The sequence below is a fragment of the Ctenopharyngodon idella genome, chromosome 24 (assembly GCF_019924925.1).
Source record: "Ctenopharyngodon idella isolate HZGC_01 chromosome 24, HZGC01, whole genome shotgun sequence".
Lineage (NCBI taxonomy): Eukaryota > Metazoa > Chordata > Actinopteri > Cypriniformes > Xenocyprididae > Ctenopharyngodon > Ctenopharyngodon idella.
The window spans coordinates 22,629,841-22,656,469 of NC_067243.1; the positions used below are offsets into that span (position 1 = coordinate 22,629,841).

Sequence of the window (26,629 nt, forward strand, 5' to 3'; positions counted from 1 at the left end):
GAATGCTTGCTTATATAGCCAGATACCCCGCCCATTTTGGCAGACTCTGGCGGGCTTCTTCGCCATAGGCTCGCGCAGCTCTGCCGCACCGTCATTGGTTCATTTTATTCCACTGCCCGAACTAATGGATGTGCAGTTTCACTGCGTTATGAAATAAGGCTTCAGTAATCAGAGAAAAAGGTTTTCCACATATGCGTTTAGGGACGCAGTACAGTATTCAAAACATTCCCGTACCCTGAGATACGTGAACGTTTTGAATGCTTATCTTCTAAATGTAAATTTTGTCATTGTTTTGGGCACACTATCTTATAGATAACAGTAAGGCTAACTTATTATCATTTTTGTTCTTGAAATTGTAATAATAATTATTAATAAATAGTAAGGACAAACCCAGTAAGGATATACTGTATTAGTCAGTATGATGTAAGACCCCTTAAAAGTTTTCCAGTAATAGTAAAATGGCACAAGTTTATCTTGTTGAAAAATAAAGGTAATGTGTTCACACACTGAATAATGTGTTTTATTTCAGTAGTGCACTCAAAAAAATGATACTTTAAACTAACTCAAGTCAATTATGGACAGTGGTTCAACACAACCAATTTAGTTTTTATCAACATTAAAGGTTTATTTTTAATCTATGCAATATCCTTGTGTTGTGACAACACAGCTGACTAAGGAAGAATCTATGTAAAATAGTTGTGTCCAACCAACTCAATTCAATCATGGACAGTGGATCCACATGATTGAAACAAGTAAAACCCAATAGAATCAACCATGTTAAACAAACTAGAATCAATTGTGTTCATTTAACTTGAATGAATGCTTTCAGTTTTCATATTAATTGAATTATAAAAATAATCCTACAATTAATGCTTTTTGTTTAGTTTTGTGATGTGTGGTTCTGTGTTGGCAGTCTAGAAGTGATACTGGTTTTATCCAGAGCAGTATTTCCCAAAAGCATCGTAAGCCTAAGTTGATCGTAACTCTATTGCCACCAATGGAGTTACGATCAACTTAGGCTTACAATGCTTTTGGGATCCGCAGCCCAGAGCACTAACATAGGAAATACTTTGTTATTAAAATAATTTGAATTTTTGTTAGCAGGTCCTCAACCCAAGCACAAGCTCAACACTTCACCACAATGGTAACCCCAAAACTATTAACATAACAGGAACTTTTAAATACCAAAATAATAGAAACATTAAAAAGTCTCTCCATTTTCTCATCTTGCTAAAAACTGCTTAAATAACACTTTATTTCAACATTTACTCTCCCAGATCAGCCCCTTTGCAAAGCATGATGGGAAGTGAAAGTCCTGTTTGATTGAGTCCTGGTTGAGTTTACTTGATTGAAACGTGTTATTTTAATATGAAAACATGAAGTTAAGTCAAAAAGTAATCGTTTCAATTTGAACCAAAAACCTAATACAATGGTGTTGAATCAAAATAAGTTGTTTAAATAATGTGAACAGCATCAAAAAAAATCATTTTTATGAGTGTGGCCACACAATGAACTGGCAGCTGTATCAAAAGTTTGAGTGACTAAAGACAGGTTCACGCTGTGCGATTTTTAATAGTCCTTTACGCATGTTGCTTGTCAAACTGTACAAACATGATCCCCACTACAGTGACATCCATGTCACACTGTAAGATCTCAGTTGTCTTAAATGTCTGTACATTCCGGTGATAGTGGGCTGCTTTTACATGCGGGATAGAAATGGTGGCTAGCAACAAAAAAAAAGAAAAAAAAGGTACATTTTGATTATGGCATTCCTTAAAAAAAGAAAATGGGGAAAAAAACAAAGACATCTGTGTCAGGATTATGTTTTGTTCATTGTATTTTGGTTTGGTTCTGTTCTCTTTCTGTTTCCTGCTTCTTACCTGTTTTTTATTCCTGAATATTTAGTAGTCCCCATTAAATCAAAATTGAAAAATTTCAACAAAAATTGACTTTTAGAATTATTATAATTATATTGCAGTAGCCCTACCCTGTAATGTGTTCCTGATTTTTTTATTTTTTTTTATTTTATAATCCTATTAAATTATACATGCATGTATAATACATGCATGTATGCATACAGCTTTTGTTGATACTGACAAAATGTGACTGGTAACAGTCTACAGTACTCTGATTGATTAAAGCAACTGGTTAAATTTAAGTATTTGACATAATAGACAACACTGATACATTTAAGGTAATTAAAAATATCCAATACAAAAATGCTCCTGCCTGGAGGGAAATATTGCTTGTTAATGGAGAAGTTTTGACTATGCAGGAGAAAGTGTAATGTGCAATGAGCACCTGAGAGCATTTAATAATTAATCATTAATCTCCCCAACCACCACCAATGTGCATCATCCACCTGGATGATGCGACGGCAGCCATATTGCACCAGAACACCCACCACACACCACCCAGACTGCTAAATTACTGAAACTCAAAGGGGGAAACAAACATTCCAAAAACAAAATTTTCCTGCTATATCAACGACCACAGTCAGAATATTGAATAATCAAATATAAAAGAAGCAGACACTGACACACTTTGCTCCAAAAACAGGTTAAACGTCAAAACATTAATGACATCAACAACTTTGTCAAACACAAAGAGCCTGTTAAATTACTGAAACTCAAAGGGGGAAACAAACATTCCAAAAAGGAACTTTTCCTGCTATATCCACGACCACAGACAGTCAGAATACTGAGTAATCAAATATAAAGGAAGCAAACACTGACACACTTTGCTCTAAAAACAGGTTAAACATCAAAACAGTAATGACATCAACAACTTTGTCAAACACAAGGAGCCTGTTAAACTTTAAACTTAACTTTTCCTGCTATATCAATTAAATATTTACTATACTGTCAATAATAAATCCATGATAGGTTTATTAATAGATGCCATCAAACAACTTTTCTTCAAAATCAAAGCAATTCCAAACTAGTGCCAAACTAAAAAGTGTGAGCATTTTTTTGTTGCGCTTTTAACCTCAAATTCAAGGTGTCCTGCACCTGCCGAGCAAGTGCCACTGAGATGAAGGGTAATGCCTTCGAGCAGCTAGCATCCTTGGCACTAGCAACAGCAAGGTCATTATTTAGATTCCTAGAGAATATGCTAGTAAAAACTGTCATAACTTTGATATGTGCACAGTTGGATTAAGCACATAAACTGTTACAGGCATGCAAACCGTAAATTTATTTTCCATCTAATTTGAATATCATTAGTTATCTGGGAAAATTTGGCCCAGATAGTTTATTTTAAAAAGTGCATAGTTTATTAAAACAGTGCATGGTTTTCCCTGAATTAAACTTGATTCTAATTAAAGCTAACTGGTGCAATAGAAATACCTGATAGCTTGGCCTTTGCTAACGGCTGCAGCCAAAGGAGACCCATGATGGATACACTTTTTGACATCAAATCTAGTTACAAACTATTTGACATAACAGACAACACAGATACATTTAATAAGGTAATTTTAAAAAAAATATATCACTGAAAAAAATTCTCCTGCCTGGAGGGAAATATTGCCTGTTAATGTAAAGTTCTGACCATGCAGGAGAAGTGTAATGTACAATGAGCACCTGAGAGCATTTAATGATTAATCAGAACTCAAAGCCCTTTTCATGGAAGGGGGAATCTTCTCAACCACCACCAATGTGCAGCATATCCTGGGAATAGGAACCAGCCAAGAGTAAGGAGTTGGGGTGGCGGAGGGATGCAGAAAACTTTTGAGGTGAGTCGGCTGAGTATATGCCTCCTCTTGAGCTGATTAGATAGACCATTTGAACGTGCACCCAGTAAGCACAACCTTGCGCTGTAGTAGCAGTGGTGAGGGAAGGATGGAGGGGTTTTCGAAGGTGGACGAGGAAGTGGTGAAGGAGCGGTGACAGGAGATGGTGACGGAGGAGTGATGTGAAGACTGCAATCCCCTGGCGGCGATAACGGCAATAGTCCACAGGCATGGACCCAGAGCTCACAAGTGCCGACAGCCCATGGCGGAGTAGAGGGAGGGAGGAGCCATGATGGTATGGAGGCTGTAGGGGTGGAGGGACGGAGTGCAGTGGACGGCTTGCAAGTCCGTGGTGGAAGTGGTGTGATGACTGAGCCGGCAGGATGAGGGAACCCAGTGGAGCCACAAGTCTGAGGGTCTCCGGTGGAGCCTAAAGGCTGATTTATACTTCTGCGTCGAGCGTACGCCGTAGCTATGGCTGTGTACCATGCGTAGCCTACGTTGAGCCTGACGTGCACCTCTTCAAAAATGTAACAATGCGTCAATTCTATGCGGACCGCAAGCGTTGTGATTGGTCTGCTAGAACCCCTCCCTCAGGTCAAAAAACTGCCACGGAGCAATCGGAGAAGAGCAAGCCTTTTCAACTTCCTGGAGGAATGAAAAAACGCTCTGTTTCAGGGGGCGCATGCAGTCAAACTGCAACAAAAATCGTTACCTATTTGCTGCTTTCCTGCCGCTTCTATTTGTAAGGTTCTCATGACAAGCTGCTTCTTCTTTCGCTTTTGCCTTGATTCTCAACATGACCGCAGACACTGCCTACTAGTGGTCTACATGCACGTCGACGCGGACAACGACGCAGAAGTATAAATGAAAACAGATACATATTCTATGGCACAGAGGATCTGGCGTAGGTCCGACGCAGAAGTATAAATCAGCCTTAAGGTGTGAGGAACCAAGGTGGAGCCGACAGGTCGACAGGCCAAGATGGAGCGAAGAGATCCGAGGCTGGAGGCAGAGCCGCTGGATCCTCTTGCACAGACGCTGCTTGATGGTAACATGACCTGCGGCTCGACGTCAAAGCAGGGCTTCCACGGAGGTGCTGTCTGAAAACAGCGATGATGAAGGTACCGGGTGGGAGTTGATACTTCCTTGTTAAAGCTTATCAGCCAGTCCTCATCGTCCATAGTTACTTCTCCCTCGTCCGCTGATGTCGTAGGCTCACACCCCTGGTCAGACTCATGTTGGAGCTACACTTCCGGGGGGAGGGTCAGTTCTGTCCTTTTTTCTCTCGGGCTCTGGCTGACGCGTTGAAGCGGGTGGTAGCTCTCCGTCTGCGGGGGGCTCGTACGAGTACTCCACGGTTGATGGAGGTGATTCGGGCTCTGGGTCTGGCTGTGTTCTGAACCAGGACACGACGCTCTCCAGACACCGGATGATTGCCTCCCTCCTGTCAAGTCCTGTGGTGTCTGGGAGGTCTATCTGGTGGTGATAATTAGCCCTGATCCAGAACAACAACTTCAGGGTCTCATCGTCATAGGAGCAGGTGACTCCAAGACAATAGAATTGTTCAGTTAAAACAAAAAAGCATAATCCTTTTTGGGTCCGGTAATCTTTCAAAGGTGGTTGCAGGCAAACTGGCGAAGAAGATGAATATAGTTCCAACACCTCAAAAGTTTACAATGACTCCAGTAGTTACTAGAGAGTTATCATCTTTCTCACTTTAGAATACTGATCCAAATAATTAGTAATGCTTTCCGAAGGATTTGGTAATACTTCAGTCATTAATAGTGGGTTACCATGATCTTCACTTTAGAATTAATTGTACATTATGCATTATTCATGTTAATTATGAACCTGTATATAGTAGTTCTTAGTAGTTCTCTGGGAGGTATGAAAAAAACAGTAGTTACTGATTAGCTAATAGTGAACTACCACATTCAACTGAGCAATATTACTTACTAATTCATTAATCAGAGTTTCTTGTTAGTTAATACTAGTTACTAGATGGTTAATAATGCATTGCTTATTTGTTCCTGTGTAGTTATTCATTAATGATGGAACAGTATTCTAAAGTGTTACTGATTTATCATTTATTCATCTTATTATTATTTTATTTACATGATTTGTGTCATTTTTGTCTCGTTTAAAGGGATGTTTGTCTTCATGAGTAAGTTAAGAGAATCTCCATTTCAAGGATTTTGTGAAGCAGTAATTTTCCATCTCATTTGCTTTGGTGTAATAACACTTGTTAAATTTGTACTGTTCAGGCAAAGTCTGAGCATTGAAACATACAAACTAAGATTATTCAATAAACTCTGCTATTATCATCACTTTGTCTCCTGCTTCTGCATTTCCCTGACTTTCTCAGTCAAACTCTCAAGCTGACAGAAGGCTGTTTATAGAGTTTTGAGTACCAAACCAGACTTGTTATTGACAGGTTTTACTAGACTTGGACAACAGACAGAACTGATAACTTTTGACAGGATCCAGCTTTCATTAACATTTGCACAACATTTTTTCCCGTTTTTTGTTCGTTAAAAGAAATACTACTGGTTTTGGTATTTTATGAATACCTTTTAATTCTCTTAAGTGTCTAAATATGTTTTGGGGTCACTGTATAAAACAGGTAATAACAGGTAAATTAAATACATTTTAACAATAACAAAAAACATTAAAAAATATCGACATGCTATAATATTTAAATGCACCACCATAGACCACGAAGAATGCAACAGCAAACATCATACAAATACCAGTTTATGCCAAAATAAAGAAGGTCTCACCTGAAGAATGAAGAGGAACAAAAGTCCTGTGCTTTTACATACAATTTTAAAAGAAAGGCATGCCATCTTATTTCACGGATTCTGAAGTTTTCCCACAACTTTTCTCAATGATGGACTACTCTACATCCTCTTTAAACTGTCTAGTCCTTGTCAAAACTGCACCGATTACTGATGTGAGAGATGTGATCTCTTGCTCAAGCTGGAACCTGACTGCTGTGACCAGAGTTAAATTTCACTCTTAATGTGATAATGAGTGCTATTCCATCCCCTCAATCCAAACAGGAAGTTATATTTTAAAAGGCCACTTTATCCCCCCACCCTCGTTTTTTAAATGTATTTATTTATTTATTTATTATTATTATTATTATTTTTATTTTTTTTACTTGTGGTAATATCCAATGAGACCCAGCAAACATTTTTATTTTTTTACATTTTTACATCCTTGTAATATTTAGATCACCATATTATAAACAATTGTTATTTCAACCAATAGATAGATGGATGGATTAATATGTCTGATAAATGTGGGCAAAAACCTTCTGCCAGGCACGTGCACAGGTAGGGCTGAACCTGTGCAGAGCACATGCCCTTTTTGCCCTTACACTCCAAAGTGTCCCTTTTTTTTGGTGGTGTTTTTTTGTTTTTTGTTTTGAGGGAAGCACAATAAACCTCACAAGAATCAAAATGGTCTAACTCCCCATAGACTAGAGCGAGACCAGACGTCTTTTCAGCTGCCGCAATCTGTTTTGGCGCTCTTTGCACGTGCCTCAGTTAAAGTGAAGCGGCAGCGTGGAGTGCACATGAACCGATCGTCTCTTCCACTTTACTAGTTACAACACGAAATAAACATGAATGAACACCAACAGATATGCTGAAAGTACAGTATACTGAAATCCATATCATGTCAAATGTAATCGCTCAATCATTGTTTCAACCGCGGAAAGATGTCAATAAAACAGCTTGTAAACAATGTCATATAACATCACATTTACCTCAGAAAAGCCTTTCAAAAACTTGTCCAAAACTTGTAAGTCACCTAGAAAAGTGAACTTAGAATTTAATAATCATTCTATTTTTACTTAACACTTTCTTCTTTACTATTTAATGTTTGAATAAATCCGTTTTATGACAGCCACCATTTAAATGTTTATATTAAAAAACGTGTAGAAACATAATTATGTCATTAAAAATGTATTACTATAATGTTATTAATTTTAACCTTTAATATTATAGGCTAATTATGTACCAACTGGAGTTAAATATAGTTTACAACATTAGTTGATAGATTTTTTTCTTTGAGGAAATTTGCCATGTACTGTACCTGATAGGCCCTAAATCAATCATTATTAAATCGAAGTAATCAAATCGAATCACATACTTAAATCGAAATCGAATCTAATTGAAATTTGTGTCAATGTCCAGCCTAAAAGTGTCAATATATATATATATATATATATATATATATATATATATATATAACACATAAATAATCTTAATAAAAAGGAAAGGGAGGGGCCTTTTTCACTTTCAGCACATGCTCCTTAAACGGTCTTTGCATGGCCCTGCTTTCTGCCATTTTTTATACAATATAAATGCAATAAAAATGCACAGAACATCTTGTTACATAATAATGACTCAATTCCACATTATGTATTTTCCCTAAAACTCATAAAATGTAATGTGTTAAATCCTCATAGAATCTAGTTGGTATGAAACCATATTTTGTAATGATTCACTGAACAAAGTACTTTTGAATATAAATATAAATGTAAGTATAAATTAATATTTTTTTAATTCATTTATTTTTATTCATTTTGTGTTCACAGTTTCCAGCATGTATCAGAATTATCACAAAGAATGGATCATAATTTGATAAAATTAAAAAGAGCTAAAGACACTCCTTATATGCAAATAGCCTCATCACATATGTATGTTCAAAAAATATAGAAGCAAGAAGCAAGTAAGTGACCAGAGTGAAATGAAAGTGGGAAAAAGATTCTAGCGCACTGTTGTTTAAATAAAAATAAAAATGTCAAATAATTGCAAATGTTGATCACAGAAATGTATAAATAGTAAAAACAGTTTTTATATAGTGCTTTATCATATATTTAAGAAATATTGCACAAGTAAGAGTGCAGGTAATCACAGCTGCTAAGTATAATAACAGTACAGTTGCAGGTGTGATTGCTTTTAAACAAAAGTGCCATAAACAGAAAATTAATATAGAGTTACTAACTTTTCAGGATAGTTTGTAGCTGTGCTCGTTTACTAAATATTAGCACTCTTGGAAAGCTACTTGTCTAATCAAATTAGTACTGTATAAAAATAAAACGCAATATAAATTACAAATCCCAAGCAAATGCTCATATCCAGCAGAGCAGGTTGAATTTTGTGCACACAGCTAAACCCTTAAAACAACAACAACATAATAATAACAATAACAATAATAATAATAATAAAACTTATAAACCATAACAGTCATATTTTCTTTCTAATTATCAACATAATAGCTCAAACATATTCACATTTGTACCAGGCATTGACAGGTTGGTGGTGCCTTCTAGTGGGGAAAAAAGTAAAATCATTTTATTTCTTCTCTAAATGTTTAAATAATCTAAGATATATTCCTCTAAATAACATTGAAAAGATAAGCATTTTATAAAACATGGGATTTCACAAAGGCCTCTATGAGCAAATACAAACATGTCAGTATTAAAATGTTTAGGGGTTTGATATTGCAGTAAATATATCATGTAAAATGATACATATTGGACATGTAATTAAAAAAAAAAATAAAGATCTCTTGATTGAAATATTATAAATATAATTTAAACTATAAATATAATTTATAACTTACACATTATTTGCTGTTTACTTCAAAATTAACATAGAAAATGTTGCATTCTTTCTAGTGTAATCTTTTATATTTATTTATTAAAATTAAAATGTTACACAACGTTTTTTGTGTATCGTGCAAGAAAATAAATTAGATTGAACTATATGTAAAGAATGCATTACATTATTTTGAAAGAAAACTTAAAACGCTCTTTTAAATCTTAAGGCCGTCTACATTTATGATTTTATGTATTTTACATTCTGATAGATGGAGTGAATTGCTTCTGTGTTCTGGTAAATTAAGTCCACATTGGTTCCGGTTCTTGATCGAATTATGTCATACGCACACTGGTGAAGGTAAACATACTGCTCCTGTTGTAGAAAACAGAAAGAAAAAGAAAACAAAGTATAAAAAATTAGTTCTTTACTATAATTGGTTTCTTTGTGAAAATACTGTACAATACTACAACAAATGTCAGCTCCAATTTCTATGCTAATATGTCATTTTAAAGGAATATTCTGGGTTCACTTAACATTTGTTGCATAATGTTCATTACCACAAACATAATTTCAACTTATCCCTCCTTTTCATTACAAAAAAATCTTGATTACAGTGAAGCACTTAAAATTGAAGTGTATGGGGCCAATCTAAAAAAAATGTAAAATACTCACGCAATAATAAATATTTTTAAAACTGGGTACAATTAGGTTATTCTCTTCACCCCTCAACCATCGAACTTTAAAGGAAATTCAAAACGTGATAGAGAAAAGTGTGGATTCCTAGGATGCACAATTGGTCTCCACAGTATCCAGATGGACCCTGAAGTCATTCAATCCTGGCCCACTCCCTAAAGGTGACATTCCCATCCTCAGTAATGTGGTCAAACTTGATGTCGGGAGCTCTGAGTCTCCAGAGCGCCTCTTGGGAGGAGGACTCTTAGCCTCCTTCTACTCTCCACTCTGTCTCCCTTGAATTTGGATCACAAACACCTGTTCAAAATTAACCAGCTCATCAAGGACTACATATATACCGACCACATACTCAACCTCATTGTCTAGTCCAGGGATAGGTGACTTTGGTACTGGAGGGCCATTGTTCTGCAGAGTTTAGTTCCATCCCTAATCGAACACACCTACCTGTGATTTTCAAGCAATCCTAAAGACATAGGTTAGGTTTTTCATGTGTGTTTCAATATGGATATAACTAAACTCTGCAGGACATTGGCCCTCTAGGACAAGAGCTGCCCATCTTTGGAGTAGTCTTACAAACAGGACTCTCCATTTGCACTACTCTTCTGTAGTGTTCTCTTCACGATTCACTTGTGGATTCTCATTGTTAGACATATCCTTACCACTGTACCATCAATTTACCTGCAATACTGTACCATTGTATCATCTTCAACATCTGTGTCAGTTTTCTACTGCCATTCCTGCTCCATCTGCTCTGTTCACCATGTGTTCAATAAACAATCCGAGCACTTGGGTTTACACAGTCATCTGGCTCAGGTTGGCTCAGTTCTTACAGTAAGTGCTTTTATAAAATAATACATTTCGTGTTTCTGCTTTAAAATCCTCTAAAAACTAGCCTCATTTACTTTCATTGTAAGTGCCTCACTGTAACATCAATTTTTGTGAAGAGAAGAAGGTACAAGTTGAAATTATTTTAGTGGTTATTAACATTATGCTACAAATTATGTTGACTGAGCTTAACTTGTACTTGAACCCAGAATATTCTTCTATGGTCCCCTACCTCAGTCTGCACCATGAGAGGCCTGTGCATGCGCATATCATTAACAATTCCGTAGACATCCACCATGCTTTCTCTTTCAATCTGGAAAATCAGGTGGTCAATAGCAATAAAGGTTCCTGTTCTTCCCACACCGGCACTGAAAAAGTAAAATAGTGAGATTTTAATCTGTTTAATCAAACGGATGGCAAATTTAATATTTGATGCTTGCGGTATAAGATAAATTAGTGAACGCTTGTTTATAGGAATCTCATTTACCTGCAATGCACCACAGTTGGAGAGTGGCGTGAGTACTGGTCCATGTGTTCTCTCACCAGGTGTCTGAAGTCAATGAGGACTTCAGTGGTCTGTGGAACTCCATGATCCGGCCACGCTGTGAAGTGGAACTGGCGTACGTAGCGAGTTTCTGCTGTTTTCACCTACAGCATTATCAATTATATTATTATAAAATATTACTGATTTTAAAACAACAACAACAACAAAAGTCACTCCTGTATGCTACTGAAAGCAGAAATGGAGATAATCAGGTGCAGGAAATGTTTCTATACATTTTTAATTTTGAAGTCTCTTATGGTCCAGCTGTCCAGTGTTATCTCTGAGGTGGTCGTCACTGAGATGTTATGATAATGATTTGTCCCAGATGGCCAGTACTTCTCACATTTCACCTGGAGAAAACACAGAGTGCTGGTTTGCTTTACTCTGCATATACATTTACACATTTCACTTCACTACTAATGTGACTTCATATTTCAATATTACATTTTGAACTCACCCGTCCCAGCTCGTTACATTTGGTCAGCATCACAATGGTGTAGACATTCTTCTCCCAGATCATTCTCCAGAATTCATTCACTGTAACAGGCAACGGACCCTGAGCAGCTATAAATTCTTTTCTTGAATTGTAGCCCTGACAAAAAAAAAAAAAAAAAAAACATTCATAGATACAACATACAGTCATGTGACATGCTGAAATTTCCCTTCTGTATATGTACTCACTGGAACATAGTTGGCATTGATGTAGTCATCAAAGGGGTTGCCACACATTGATAATTTCACTCTTGAAGCATCATCTCCACAAGGAAAAAATAATGCAATTAGTATCAGACAGTAGTTCTTTATTAAGAACTAAAAATGATCCAATTTGGCATAAAGTCACACTGTATCTAAAAGCTTCTTATTTTTGGTTTTGTTTGTGTTTCCACATTGAATTGACTGTTATTTTGTTTTATTTTCCCTTGCTCGTATTGAAGAAGTTTATTGATGCAAATTCAGTTACCTATCTTGTTTACCTGTGACCACTTATCTGTGGTACAGTGTACATTTTAGGACATCCTCAGACCCCAGTCATACAAGGAAAAGGCGTCATGCCTCAGACTAAAAGGCTTCAGTCATCGGACAAAATGGCATCGCGCCTCAGACTGAAAGGCTTCAGGTCTCAGGAAAAACAACGTCAAGTGTCAGGGGTTGAAGGTAAGCTATAGGCTACCTGATATTTTATTCTTACAGCTTTAATTAAATATTACACTGGTTAGGTTCTATAGCCTACAGAAAAGAACATAGTGATTTTCACATTGGCCTGCAGAAAAACAGTGTGTGCGCACAAACATTGGAGAGGTCTCAGACGTGAGCTTGGGATGTTGACTCAAAGACACGAGAGCCCGGAGTAGCATGAACATCCAAACTATAGAACCTGATTAATGTGTGTGGAGATGGCCAGCCTACCTTTTGTCAAAGACCTGGAGGATGCAACTTTCCTAGTAGAATAGGCCCTAACTCCTAGAGGCAAAGGTTGACCACGTGCCACGTGCCTTGAAAGCCACATTTCTAGCATTTGTAAAACCACATTCTTCCATCTTAAAAATATATCTAAACTACCACATAAGCTCTCAATGACAAATGCAGAACAGTTAGTTCATGCGATCATGACCTCAAGGCTAGATTACTGTAACGCTCTACTGGGTGGTTGCCCCGCTCGCTTGATAAACAAACTACAGCTCGTACAAAATGCAGCAGCTAGAGTTCTTACTAGAACCAGGAAGTATGACCATATTAGCCCGGTTCTGTCAACACTGCATTGACACCAGTTAAACATTGTGTAGATTTTAAAATCTTGCTAATTACTTACAAAGCACTAAATGGTTTAGCTCCCCAGTACCTGAGCTCTTAACGCATTATAGTCCTTCATGTCTATTGCGATCTCTGAATTCAGACCAGTTGATAATACCTAGAATATCAAAATCAACCGTAGACGGTAGATCCTTCTCCTGTTTGGCACCTAAACTCTGGAACAATCTTCCTAGCATAGTTTGGGAAACAGACACACTCTGTCAGTTTAAATCTAGACTAAATACGCATCTCTTTAACCTGGCATACACATAACACATTATCAATTTATGTTTTCAAATCCGTTAAAGGATTGTTAGGCTGCATAAATTAGGTCAGCCGGAACCGGGATCACTTCCTATAACACCAGATGTACTCGTTACATCAGAAGAAGAATGGCATCTATGCTAATATTAGTCTCTCTGTTTACCCCGAGGTTTACCGTAGTCAGCCGGATCCGGGCCATATCCAGGTGAGATCGAGGACCTGCGCCTAGACACGACGACAACGCAGCAGGTGCTGATATAGATAAATTAACTAAATTAATAACTACTGATTCTTACAATGGAATGAATCAATACTGAATTAACTTAAGCTGGACAATGACACCATTTTCTTTAAGAGCTGCTGTGCAGCCAAATTTATATACGAGTTATCACTGTAAAGCTGCTTTGACATAATCTGCATTGTAAAAAGCGCTTTTTATATAAATAAAGGTGACTTGACTTGACTAGGGCAATGACATCCATCACCCAATGTGACATTCTTTGCTTGGTTGCAGCCCCCTTAGCATATGAAAAGCTGCTCTGACTTATGCCACTGGCTGGTGCGGTAGATGTTAATCTGAAGGGCACGGACTGGACACAGTGAAGTCTTTCCTGATCCAGCGTTGTGAACAACAAAGATCAGAAAGCTTCAAGAATGACCAGATGCACAGGTCAAAAATCAAATTTTAGGAAGATAGTCAGGGTGAGATTGCAAAATAGCTTTGACCAGTCCAGGGGCAAAATCTCAGCAGGGTGGCGAGACCGACAGAGCCTGAAAATCTCAAATTCTCTTTAGAGAAGTAATAGCCATGAGAAAATACATCTTTAGAGTCAGAAGCCTAGTGGTTTAAAAGGGGTCCCAACCAGACAACCGAGCACTACAACTAAGACCCACAAAGGGATTCTCACTCTGATGAACAGCCTCAACCGCTTAGCTCCACGAATGAAGCAAGCGACTAGAGAGTGTTTTCCAACATCAACCCCATCAATCAGAACGTGGCTAGCCGAAATGGCAGCCACATAAACTGAGAGTAGTAGGACATGTGCCTGTGGACAGCACTGAAACAATCTGTCATTGTACTGGGTCTGCACGGTGTCCAGTACATCATCTTTCAAAGACACACCATCTGAGAGCATAACTTCTTCTAGTGGAGGAAGCCCAAGCACTTAGAAAAGTTTCCACTACATCATCTGAAAGACCAGCATCTCTTAGTTGGTTCCAAAGCTCGGGCCAGGGGTGAAATATTGTCCCCTGCGCCTGAGATAGGAGATCTCTCCTAATCGGAATCGCCCATGGCGAGCCGTCGAAGAGGGATATTAGGTCTGAGAACCAAACTCAGATTGGCCAAATCAGTATCTGGGCCATGTGTGGGTCATCACGTCCAGACCCAGGGAAGCTGGAGGAGTAAGAGAGAAGTAGAGGGGACATTGCACTGTCTCCTGTGAGGCAAAGAGGTCCACGTCTGCTTCATAAAATTTCTCCCAAATTTGTTTGATTACTTCAGGGTGGAGTTTCCATTCCCCGTGTGTCACAGTCTGTCTAGACAGTAAGTTTGCTCCCATATTCATATGCCCCAGAATGTCAATATAGGCGTGTCTGGATGTCTCTTTAGACAAAGTTATAGCGTGAAGGCGCATCCATTTCACATCTATTTATAGCTTCTCATGAGCGCGCTTTCTGACGTCACCATCAGAAGTTATTTAAGCCAAATTCTTGGCTTGCTTGCCACATGTGCTACACAACCGGTCGAACAAAGAATGTTCTCATTATTGTTAATGAAACACAGCATCTTTTTCAGGGAACAGGGTTACAGTCAAGTAACCCAAGATGTTACTGTCACATGTACACTCTGAGGGACAGGAACATGTCCTGAGCCCAAAGCAGAACCTGCTGCGCTACCCTGTTCAGGTGGCGTGAACGCAGGCCGCCTTGGTGATTTATGTAAGCGACTACCATGGTGTTGTCCACATGCACAAGGACATGGTATCCACTTACATGCTGGAGGAAGTATTTCAGGGCCAAAAGTAAAGCCATCATTTTGAGACAACTGATGTGCTAATCGAGAAGATTACCTCTTCAGGTGCCCTGGGCTGGGTGGCAATCTAAGACTGCACCCCAGTCCGCGCTTGAAGCGCCTGTCGTTAGCATCTTGTGATGACAACATGCACCTAGAGTGAGATCCAAGGTAAGAAACCAGGGTCTGACCCTGGGGTACAAAGCCCCTGGTGCATAACCCTTACCTGCCTCTGGGGATTGACCCTTGAATGAAATCCCCTGGCTCTGAACCACAAATTAAATGGTTTAATGTGCAGGAGGCCTAAAGGTATCATCTCAGGTTACGCATGTAACCATGGTTCCCCGAGAACAGTGAACGAGACGCTGCGTAAAACACGTTAGGGGAACCGCCTCCGCAGGAACTGGTGTCTGAAACACATATCCAATCTCGGCAATATCATATTGACCGGTGACAGCCCATGACATCATAATAATGCGACCCGCATGTATAAAAGGGGTGCCCAAACAACATGTCATCCGCTTATCGTCTGAAGGGACTGTAAGCAGGTGGGCCCCGAGGCATGGCTAAGAGACGCAGTGTCTCGTTCCCTGTCCTCAGGGAACCATGGATATATGCGTAACCTGAGACGTTCCCTTTCAAAAGGGAACTCAACGCTGCGTAAAACACGCTAGGGGAACGATATACCCACACCGCCATGCTGAGGGGAGTACATGCCACGCATGGCAGTGACAACTGTCAGGATCTGGCAAATTCAAATGAAATGCCAGACCCACTCACCCTACGGGTCACAAATGAGCTGTCAATGACAGCGCTCCCAGCGGTCAAAGCCTCAGCTACAAGCCTCAAAGCGGCCTCCATATCTTACACATGAAGGCCTGCCAAGGCCGCACAAAGGCCTGGAACCAACCACTTCAAAGGAAATGGGTCCCTTTAAGGGAGCGTGGCTAGGGGGAAAGAAGGAACCCCAGCCACTCACTTCTCAGGGGAACACAATCAACCCTGAATGCCACCAGGGAGGCTGACCTGGCTTCTAGCTGAACTAGTAACCTAGTCTGTCAACAACCTGTCTGTTTCCTCAGAAACAGAGTCTTTAGACACAGAAGTCTTACGAAGAGACATCCAGAAAGAGGGACTGCAGAAAGGGCAGTCAACCAACTCAGACCGGATCTTAGAGATGGGCATCCTGGAGAGCAGAACTCAGCGAAGTGCTATCAACCCTTGCAAGCGAGGGGAGTATATCTGCTCGATCCTAGGATCTACAAAGCACCTATGTTTCAAGGCGCTAAGGAGCCCGTGCACTCTAAAAAGGAACCCTCATTAGGGGAATGCTCACAGCCTAAGGGCTGATCTAACTGAGAGGCTTCGAGGGAAGCCTTCAACCACTAACCAGACTTAGGAAGTTAAGTACTCAAGCTCACTCTCAGAGTGAAGAGAGTACCAGCTCGACCTATCAGGTCGACCAGGCTAAAAACTAGAAACAAAGGTGAAAAAGGTTAGCCAAGCCAACAACACGCAGAAGCGTGTGTTCTCAGGGAGACCACCTGATAACAAGACCCTGCTGACCGATACCCAGCTGCTAGGAACTCACATCAGGGAGGCCTACTGTGGCCAACCACCTGGTATTGAGTCTAGACTGACAGAGAAATAACCATACTGTGGGAAATTTGCCTCGAAAGGGGCCTACTAAGGCCACACAACTCAATGGCAAATGTTCACTGGCTGACTGTGGCCATTGCTAGCTGCCATACACCTACTTATTAGTGGCTGGCTCTCAGAGAGGCCTGTTAAGGCCTGCTGCCCGAAGCTAGTTGCTAAGGCCAGCAGCCTGATAGCAAATAGCTAGCTAGCAGTCCAAAGCCTACACCTTGGGCTCACCCACAGAGAGGCCTGCTGTCTTTCAGAGCGGCCTGCCAAGGCCAACAGGCTGAAAACAAGCAACAGCCGGATTCCAGACGCCCACACTGCTGGGGACTCAACTTCAAAGAGGCCTACTAAGGCCTGCCCTATGAAGCAAGTCCACTTCTAAGTGGCTAAAACATTCTAAAAATACCCGCACAAAGGGGAGTTCGCTCACAGAGAGGCCTCTTAAGGCCTACTCATTCCAAAAGCAAAGCATTGCTAGCTGAGCTTTTACATACCACAGTGCTGGGGACTCACTCACAGGGAGGCCTGTTACAACATCCACACTAATGGGGCTAACCACAGAGAAGCCTGCTAAGGCTTACTATCTGACGGCATAAGAAATAGCTACCAGAAAATCCCATTTAATGGGGCTGCTAACAGGGAGGCTTGTTAAGGCCAGCTACCTGACAGCGCATGTGCTGGCTGCTAGGGGCCCAACATGGTGGGAAGTCACTGTGAGAGGAGGCCTGTTAGGGCCTACTACCCTATAGCGAGTCTAGTAGCAGAGATAGTTTTACTATTCCAACAATGCCCGGGACCTATCACATCGCCAACGAGCGGTGTACTCAGTAAAAGCACTTTTTTACCCTTTAAACAAAGGGAGTACAAACATACGCCAACATGCCCTGGAGGAGGCCCACCTGTCTCTTGATACATAAAATTCTCCAAAACATGAGTAGAGGAGAAAACTACCCCTCTTGATACATAAAATTCTCCAAAACATGAGTAGAGGAGAAAACTACCCTACCCTGAGGAGGCTATCAAGGTGGCCTGTATTTAAAAAGGCCAGCCTAAGTCGAATAGCAGCCTCAAAACCACTCTGTGGGAAGAGGCCAGCTTACTCGCTGGTAAATAGAAAAAGAGAGTGGTGGTCTCACCAGAGATCATACAATGAGCAAAACCAACAAACTCGCTTAAGAAGACTAAATTAATGATATCCCTTTTCTAAAACAGTTCTAGTCAACCAACAGGAAAACTTCAGGGCCCAAATATTACTTTTCCATATATATCTATATATAAAAGAATTACCAAAAACAAAAAACAAAATACAATATTTTGAATGCCCAAAAAAATCCTACACAGAGAATCGAGGTCTAGAGAAATACATTAGTATTTAAAAGCTTTAAAGACCTGAGCGCAGTACCACCTGCGGCCACAAGGCGGCAACCTACCACCATGGAAAACTGTGGAGTCTCCCACCCTAAAGCCTGAAAGGGTTGTCACTATCAAAGCCAACGGCAGACCATCAGAAAATATTTCGTTATCGGTCCAGCCAGAGGCCTGATGTAGGAAGCTTCCTGGGCTGAAGAAGAATGGAGAGGTTTAGATGTTTTTAACCCTCAGAGAGAGGAGATCGATCAGCGATGCTTACCACATTTCTGCTGAATCACCTCCCTCAAATCCTTCTTCTTTCTCGAGTCTCGCCTTCTCTGCGACCTACTCCGCCATGGAGGGGGCGCACGAGAGGCAACACACTGTTTCCAGCCCTGTCTACGACCCTCGGGCCGGGACGGGCCAGCAGCCTGTCTGGGTGAGGACTCAGGCCTCAGCGGTATACAGGTCCTAAAAGCTCCCCGATGTCCGCCAAGTTCAGCCACATATAGCGCTCCGTGGCCACCACTACTTGCTTTAAGCGGATCATCCGACCGAGGCCGCGGTCTGTTTGGTGGCCCGGAGCGCCAAATCCGTGGTGCGGCGCAGCTCTAAGACCGCTTCAGTGGATAGCCCCGCCCCCTGGTCTAAGTCCCTCAGCAGATCCACTTGGTACGCCTGCAGCACAGCCATTGTGTGCAGAGCACCACCAGCCTGTCCTGCTGCTGCGTATGCCCTGCCATTTAGATGTGATGTCTAAGTGGTCTAGATGGCAGGGTTGGAGCCTTTAGTGTCGATGTCCGTCCTGATACGAGATAGTTCGCGAACGTCTCGTCAATCAGTGGCTGACCAGATTTGGAGGTCTATGGCCAGAGAGAAACCGATCGCTAAGCCGATCACACGTGGCTTCTCTCCTAACGCGCTGCCATGGCAACTGTAACCTGCCAGCAGCACGTTCCACTACCTTTAACAACTCAGCATACGCGGGGCAGGGCGGCTAAGAGGATTCAGCCATATCACCCTCTCTATCCTCCTCAGCCATCTCCTGCTCGGCTGGAAGAGCACTGGGATGCAGATGAGCTCGAATCCTCTCCCAGCAGCACCACCTCGTCAGCCGCTCGAGAGGTCCACGCCCATCTCAGACTTTTCTGCGAGCTCCATCTGGGAACCTCACGACCTGAGTCTCCACTCTGCCTCAGCACGAGTGGGACCCGAGCTGCCAGGTCCAGATGCCGAACTCTCTCCCCTCGAGAAGAGAGCCAGACGAGACCGGAGCATTTTCAGAGGAAAACGCTTGCAATTCACACAGGGAACTCCCTCAAGAACCCCCCGTGCATGCTCTTCCCCCAGACAGAGAACGCACAGAACGTGTGTATCATCTGGTGTCAGATAACGCGGGCACGGATCAACACACTTCACAAACCTCCTAGTAAGTCTGGTTTTCTCTGTGCATTTCATTTTGCTTTTACTTGCCAATACGTGCTTCAAACAAAACAGTCCCTGAAGACGAAAAGAGGATGACATGTTGTTTGGGCACCCCTTTTATACATGTGGGGCACATTATTATGATGTCATGGGCCGTCGTCGGTCAATATGATATTGCCGAGATTGGATATGTGTTTCAGACACCGGTTCCCGCGGAGGCGGTTCCCCTAGCGTGTTTTACGCAGCGTTGAGTTCCCTTTCGAAAGGGAACATTGTGGACGCAACCGCCATGAGGCCTAGAACTTTCTGAAAGTAATTCCTTGGCCTAGCCTGATGTTTTTCAGGTGTTTAAAATGAATTTGACATGTGCAGGAGACAGCTGTGGCCACAGGGTATCAAATCCCATACAACTACATTCACACTGCAGTAGAATGTGGCCCAAATATTTTTAAATTAAACTGAAATGGAAAAAAACAAAAAAAAACTAAATGTTTAATTTTCAATTCCTGTCTGAGCCACGTCCATATGTCGAAATTAACTGAAAATGTATCTGATTTTCTGCAATGTGACTTCCATGTGAATAGTCCAGGTGCAATTTATGTAATTTAATATTCATGTGATTTTTATGTCAACTCAATATTTCTCATAATTTTGCACTTCGTTAATTTTATCAACATTTTAAGTGTTGTATATATCGCTTTTTACAATACAGATTGTTTCCAAGCAGTTTTACAGTGATAACAGGAAAATAATGCAAAGTGTGTTTTGGCTGTACAGCAGCTCTAGAAGGAAATAGTGTCATTGTCCAGCTTAAGTAAGTTCAGTGTTGATTCATTTCCGTTGTAAAAAAGTTATTAAAATGTATTCTTATTATTTGCAATTATGGAAATTTGCAGAAAAGAGATAGAGACTTGCTTTCTGATGGTATGGTGTTAATCAGTGAATAAATTTCCAGGAAATTTCACACTATTCAGATTCAAGCTTGTGATTTTGGAAAGCTCTTGCCACCTTTTAATACAATATGGAACAGTCAGTCTGTCTACTCACAAGGTAAAACATTGGTGTAACGGTTCTTCGCCTTGTTTTCAATAGCCTCTGCAGCGTCCTTTGACTGTGCCTTTCCAACAGATTTCAATTCCTACAACAACACAGCACTTCTTTAGATCTAGACATTTTAAAATCTATTATATTTTATAAATTTATGTTTGACAAGTCATAAACAACTGTTAGATGATAATGTTATAATAATAAATAAAATAGAACATGATGAATTTATATATATATATATATATATAAAATTTTTGTTTCCTATGTGTACCTCATACTCTTCAGCAAAACCACAGTTGGAATCCGCATGTTTCCGCTTAAAGTACTCTTCATAATCTTCTATTCTCAAAGCAAGATTACTGTGTGTGACAAAAACAAATGAAAGAATATTGTTACGACTTTAAAAATGATTAAAAACAGTATGTGAATTAATAATAAAAAGTTACTTACATTTTTTCTCTGGAAATAGAAAGTAAAAAAGAATTCAGTAACAATTTGAAGTTTTGTCAAATAAATATTCATGTATAAACATATCAAAGTTACCTAATGTTGTGTACAGGGATGTCAGGACATTGTTTTTGTGTTTGTCTGGAACAGAGAGTAATAGAGAAATGTTAATAAAATGAATCTGGATAACCGTATATCTTGAGCTCTATCCAATCTTCACTTTTCTGATGATACTGGCAACTCACCTTCTTGAATATAAGAAGAAAATGAGAGTGATGATAAAGAGAAAACAGATCACTGCCACAACAGAGCCGACAATCGCACCAGTAGGAGGCACAGCGCCGTCTACATCTGAGAATATGGTAAAATTATTAAATATGTTCCCAATAAAGAAACAGCAGTTGAGCTGCCACTAATATTGTAACTGATTCTATATTTTGTTGTTCTTTCTTCTGGATTAGGAGGGAGTTCCCTTTGTAATGTGTTTTAAAATGTAAAAGAAGAAAGCAATTACTGATTATATATTGATGCTTTTAGACTCCTGATCATATTTGGCTCTGCGTGGGAAGCAAATAATGTGTGTTGGTCAGAGGGAGAATTAAAACACATGAAAAAATTATGCAATTATGAATTAATATAGCAACCAGAGCTCTGTGAGTCTATGAGCATAAAATGTCACTGTACAGTTTTCTGTAAATATGAGATGATGTCAAGCTTGAAGCTTCAGAAGACTGCTTACTAAAACTGAAAAAATCCAAAAAGATTAATAGGTTATGATAATACAGCCTTAACCTATGTGCACAAAACAAAACTAAGAGCACATATGTGACAAAATTCTGACATGTTATCAAGAAAACCAAACCAAAAAGATAGCTGGTGTTCTGACAAAATTCATTGATATACTACCAATATCAGAACACTTAATGAAAGATGACATGCTTGTATACTAATATGCAAATAAGCTAGCCTTAAAAATCAAATCTATATATTTTGATGAAGGTTATATTGAAAGTCAAATCAGGACTTAAATATTTACTCTGTAATGGGAGCATTGGATGGAGATTTGGACAAAGTAATAGTTCTAGTGCTTTTAGGGGAAAAAAGCATATTTTGGCTCTGTGTTGCAGGAGGAAAAAGAATTCCAATTAGGAATAAGAATGTTAGGATGTATTTGGTTTATGAAAAATATTCTTTTACTAAAAAGAAGGGAGCAAATGAGTGGTGGTGGACGTGGGAATAATTCTAGTGCTTTTACAATTTTCTAGACAAAAAATATTGGTGGATCAGAAGTCAATTAAACATACAATGTAGTAAGCAACAGATATTTTATAATTTTACATACTTGTATATTGTGAGATGCAGATAGCGTCGCCTTCTGTTGAATTATCTGCTGCCACAGCAGTGATGCAGAATGTGTAATTGACTCCAGCAGTCAGATCAGTGATGTGATGGGAAGTGTTACTAGTTTCCTTTGTTTTGTTAGTCCATTTAACTTTAAAGAAAGATCTATTTCCAATCGGTTCATTCCATGACAGAAACACAGATGATGTTGTGACTTCAGACACTGTGAGATTCCCAGTCACGTTTGGCTCTGTGTTGCGGGAGAAAAAGAATTCCAATTAGGAATACAAATAGCATTTGTAATTAGACTAGAGTTAAGAAAGTCTGGGATCCTACACTCAAAAAAATGATACTTTAAACTAACTCAAGTCAATTATGGACAGTGGTTCAACACAACCAATTTAGTTTTTATCAACATTAAAGGTTTATTTTTAATCTATACAATATCCTTGTGTTGTGACAACACAGCTGACTAAGGAAGAAGCTATGTAAAATTATGTCCAACCAACTCAATTCAATCATGGACAGTGGATCCACATGATTGAAACAAGTAAAACCCAATAGAATCAACCATGTTAAACAAACTAGAATCAATTGTGTTCATTTAACTTCAATGAATGCTTTTAGTTTTCATATTAATTGAATTATACAAATAATCCTACAATTAATGCTTTTTGTTTAGTCTTGTGATTTACATAACTTTTGTAATGTGATGTTCTGTGTTGGCAGTCTAGAAGTGATACTGGTTTTATCCAGAGCAGTATTTCCCCAAAGCATCGTAAGCCTAAGTTGATCATAGCTCCATTGCCACCAATGGAGTTACGATCAACTTAGGCTTACGATGCTTTTGGGAAACGCAGCCCAGAGCACTACCATAGTGAATACTTTGTTATTAAAGTAATTTGAATTTTTGTTAACAGGTCCTCAACCCAAGCACAAGCTCAACACTTCACCACAATGGTAACCCCAAAACTATTAACATAACAGGAACTTTTAAATATCAAAATAATAGAAAGTAAACATTAAAAAGTCTCTCCATTTTCTCATCTTGCTAAAAACTGCTTAAATAACACTTTATTTCAACATTTACTCTCCCAGATCAGCCCCTTTGCGAAGCATGATGGGAAGTGAAAGTCCTGTTTGATTGAGTCCTGGTTGAGTTTACTTGATTGAAACATGTTATTTTAATATGAAAACATGAAGTTAAGTCAAAAAGTAATCGTTTCAAGTCAATTTAACATGAAGCACTTAAATTTGAACCAAAAACCTAATACAATAGTGTTGAATCAAAATAAGTTGTTTAAATAATGTGAACAGCATCAAAAAAATCATTTTTATGAGTGTAAGGTGTTACTGTACAGTTGTCTGCTTAAAGCAAGTCAATATTCAATGGTTTTTGTAGCTGAAGGCTGAGAAGTTTCATTAAGATTAAACATCCAAACAGAGGTCTTACTGGTGTACAGTGAAATCTGAATGGATCTCCCCTCGGTCACATGATCAGCTGAAACTGCAAACACTTTGAATGTGTACTGTGCTCCAGAAATGAGATCATTTATTTTGATAGAAGTGTTCTCAGTAGTCACATTCTTGTCCTCATATTCTACATGATAATGGGAGCTTTCACCGTTTGGTTTAGTCCAGTTTAGTAAAACAGAGGATGTTGTAATATCATCAGCTGTGAGGTTCATTATGACATCAGGCTCTGTGAGTGAAAAATTAGGAACATTTGGCGATTAAAATTTGCATTGAAAACTTTTTCAGGCTATATAGATAGAAAAGGCATCAGCAATGATAAGAATGTTAGGATGTATTTGGTTTATGAAAAATGTCCTTTTACTAAAAGAAGGGAGCAAATGAGTGGTAATGAACGTGGGAATAATTCTAGCGCTTTTACAATTTTCTAGACAAAAAATATTGGTGGGTCAGAAGTCAGTGAGTTTAAACATACTATGTAGCAAGCAACAGATATTTTATAATTTTACATACTTGTATATTGTGAGATGCAGATAGCGTCGCCCTCTGTTGAATTATCTGCTGCCACAGCAGTGATGCAGAATGTGTAACTGACTCCAGCAGTCAGATCAGTGATGTTATGGGAAGTGTTACTAGTTTCCTTTGTTTTGTTAGTCCATTTAACTTTAAAGAAAGATCTATTTCCAATCGGTTCATGCCATGACAGAAACACAGATAATGTTGTGAATTCAGACACTCTGAGATTTTGAATCACATTTGGCTCTGTGTTGCGGGAGAAAAAAGAATTCCAATTAGAAATTCAAATAGCATTTGTAATTAGATTAGAGTTAAGAAAGTCTGGGATCCTAAGGTGTTACTGTAACGTTTTCTGCTGAGGTTCATTATGACATCAGGCTCTGTGAGTGAAAAATTAGGAACATTTGGCGTTTGCGTTTGCAAAATTTGCATTGAAAACTTTTTCAGGCTATATAGATAGAAAAGGCATCAGCAATGATAAGAATGTTAGGATGTATTTGGTTTATGAAAAATGTCCTTTTACTAAAAAGGAAGCAAATGAGTGGTGATGGACGTGGGAATAATTCTAGTGCTTTTACAGTTTTCTAGACAAAAAATATTGGTGGGTCAGAAGTCAATGAATTTAAACATACTATGTAGCAAGCAACAGATTGGAGGTGACTCTGAATAGTCGAAGATTCGGCGCTTCGATAGGATGAGCTTGATTCGACAACCAATCTCACAGTTGAATCTTCGCAGAGGTGTTATGAGACGAGGATCAGAGGCATAGCAATAGGGCAGGCAATTGTCTGGAGCGCCGTATTTTGAGGGGGGCCCCTGAGGGCTGATCATTTAAACAATCATAAATGTTAATATCAATATAACACGCAGTGACGCAGCAACATCTCTGCATCCCCCTTAGGGGACCCCTCTCCCGTTACGTTGTTTATGCTTTTGCCGCCGCTTTCAAACTGGCGCAGCACTTACTTACATTAAAATACCTAATTCCATTTATTAAACATGAAGAGGACATATCCGTCTGGCAGCCAGAAGCGAAAAAGAAAGTAAGAAGATGAGGAAAAGAGGAAACAGGACAGCAGTAAGATAATGATGATTGACTTAAGAATATTAATAACTAACAGATCTTTTACAAAATCGTTTCACAATATTGTTTTCTTTTCAAAGCAGCTTTACATAAAATGCATGTGTCTAAATTACAATTTAGCGATTATTTGTTATTAACAGCACACATCGGTGTTTCGTGAACAATTCTGCAGCTTTGAACGAATCGTGAGAGTCATTCATTCAATGATTCATTCATAAATACAGCTAGTTGCTTCATACTGAATGAATTAATGACTCGCTCATTAAGACTGTGACTTACCGCCACCTACTGACGGCTTTAATTTAATATTTAAAAGTATCTCTTGGTTTTTACCATTAAGTTTTTTCTATTGATTTTTTATTATTTTTTTATTTAAAACATCTATTTTATAAATTTATTCATAAAGTTAAAACAATGCACTGGAAAATCATTTTAGGGGGCAAGCTTCTTACGCATCAATATAAATAAATATCATTTAGTTGACATTATTAAATTAGTAGTTTATCCAGCTCGCATTAATATAAATAAATATCAATACATTTATTTAGTTGACATTATATAATTAGTAAGATTTGTTGATGAATTTTGTCAATTAAAAAATAAGCACTTTAATTTTGTAAACAATAAACAATTTGTTCTGTTATGTGTTTTGACTACGTTTTGTATGTTGTATAGTTACGTCACTAGGTAACGAAGATATTTTAACAAAAAAATCTTTTAGAAGGGCCTCATTGATTAATTTTGCCTGGGGCCCCCACTTAGTGTTGGTTCGCCTCTGACGAGGATTATGCCGTTTTGGCTATATGGGGGTGCTCAGTGT

At 39.1% G+C, this 26,629-nt stretch overlaps 3 protein-coding genes across 52 annotated transcripts in view; all 3 read right to left on the reverse strand.

Annotated features, from left to right (window-relative positions):
* Positions 1 to 7,608, reverse strand: part of LOC127506638 (uncharacterized) — a 55,962-nt gene extending 48,354 nt beyond the window's left edge. Inside the window, exon 1 of the mRNA XM_051883259.1 lies at positions 6,514 to 7,608. Within this exon, the coding sequence (XP_051739219.1) occupies positions 6,514 to 6,579 (66 nt within the window). The 5' untranslated portion in view covers positions 6,580 to 7,608. The remainder of the gene's footprint in view (positions 1 to 6,513) is intronic.
* The window catches only part of LOC127506632 (receptor-type tyrosine-protein phosphatase eta), a 222,914-nt gene that overhangs the window by 115,086 nt on the left and 81,199 nt on the right, over positions 1 to 26,629 (reverse strand). For all 50 annotated transcript variants that reach the window (XM_051883207.1, XM_051883202.1, XM_051883239.1 and 47 more), the window contains 3 exons: positions 24,723 to 24,971; positions 24,190 to 24,438; positions 22,738 to 22,986 (listed from right to left, as the gene is read on the reverse strand). In XM_051883207.1, coding sequence (XP_051739167.1) covers positions 22,738 to 22,986; positions 24,190 to 24,438; positions 24,723 to 24,971 — 747 coding nt within the window. The remainder of the gene's footprint in view (positions 1 to 22,737; positions 22,987 to 24,189; positions 24,439 to 24,722; positions 24,972 to 26,629) is intronic.
* Positions 8,297 to 21,384, reverse strand: LOC127506637 (receptor-type tyrosine-protein phosphatase eta-like). The gene is made up of 8 exons (XM_051883257.1): positions 21,220 to 21,384; positions 20,949 to 21,039; positions 12,092 to 12,165; positions 11,868 to 12,002; positions 11,644 to 11,760; positions 11,354 to 11,514; positions 11,099 to 11,234; positions 8,297 to 9,720 (listed from the first exon to the last, which is right to left on the reverse strand). The coding sequence occupies exons 3-8, from the start codon at positions 12,137 to 12,139 to the stop codon at positions 9,586 to 9,588; spliced, it is 732 nt and encodes a 243-aa protein (XP_051739217.1). The 5' UTR covers positions 12,140 to 12,165; positions 20,949 to 21,039; positions 21,220 to 21,384; the 3' UTR covers positions 8,297 to 9,585.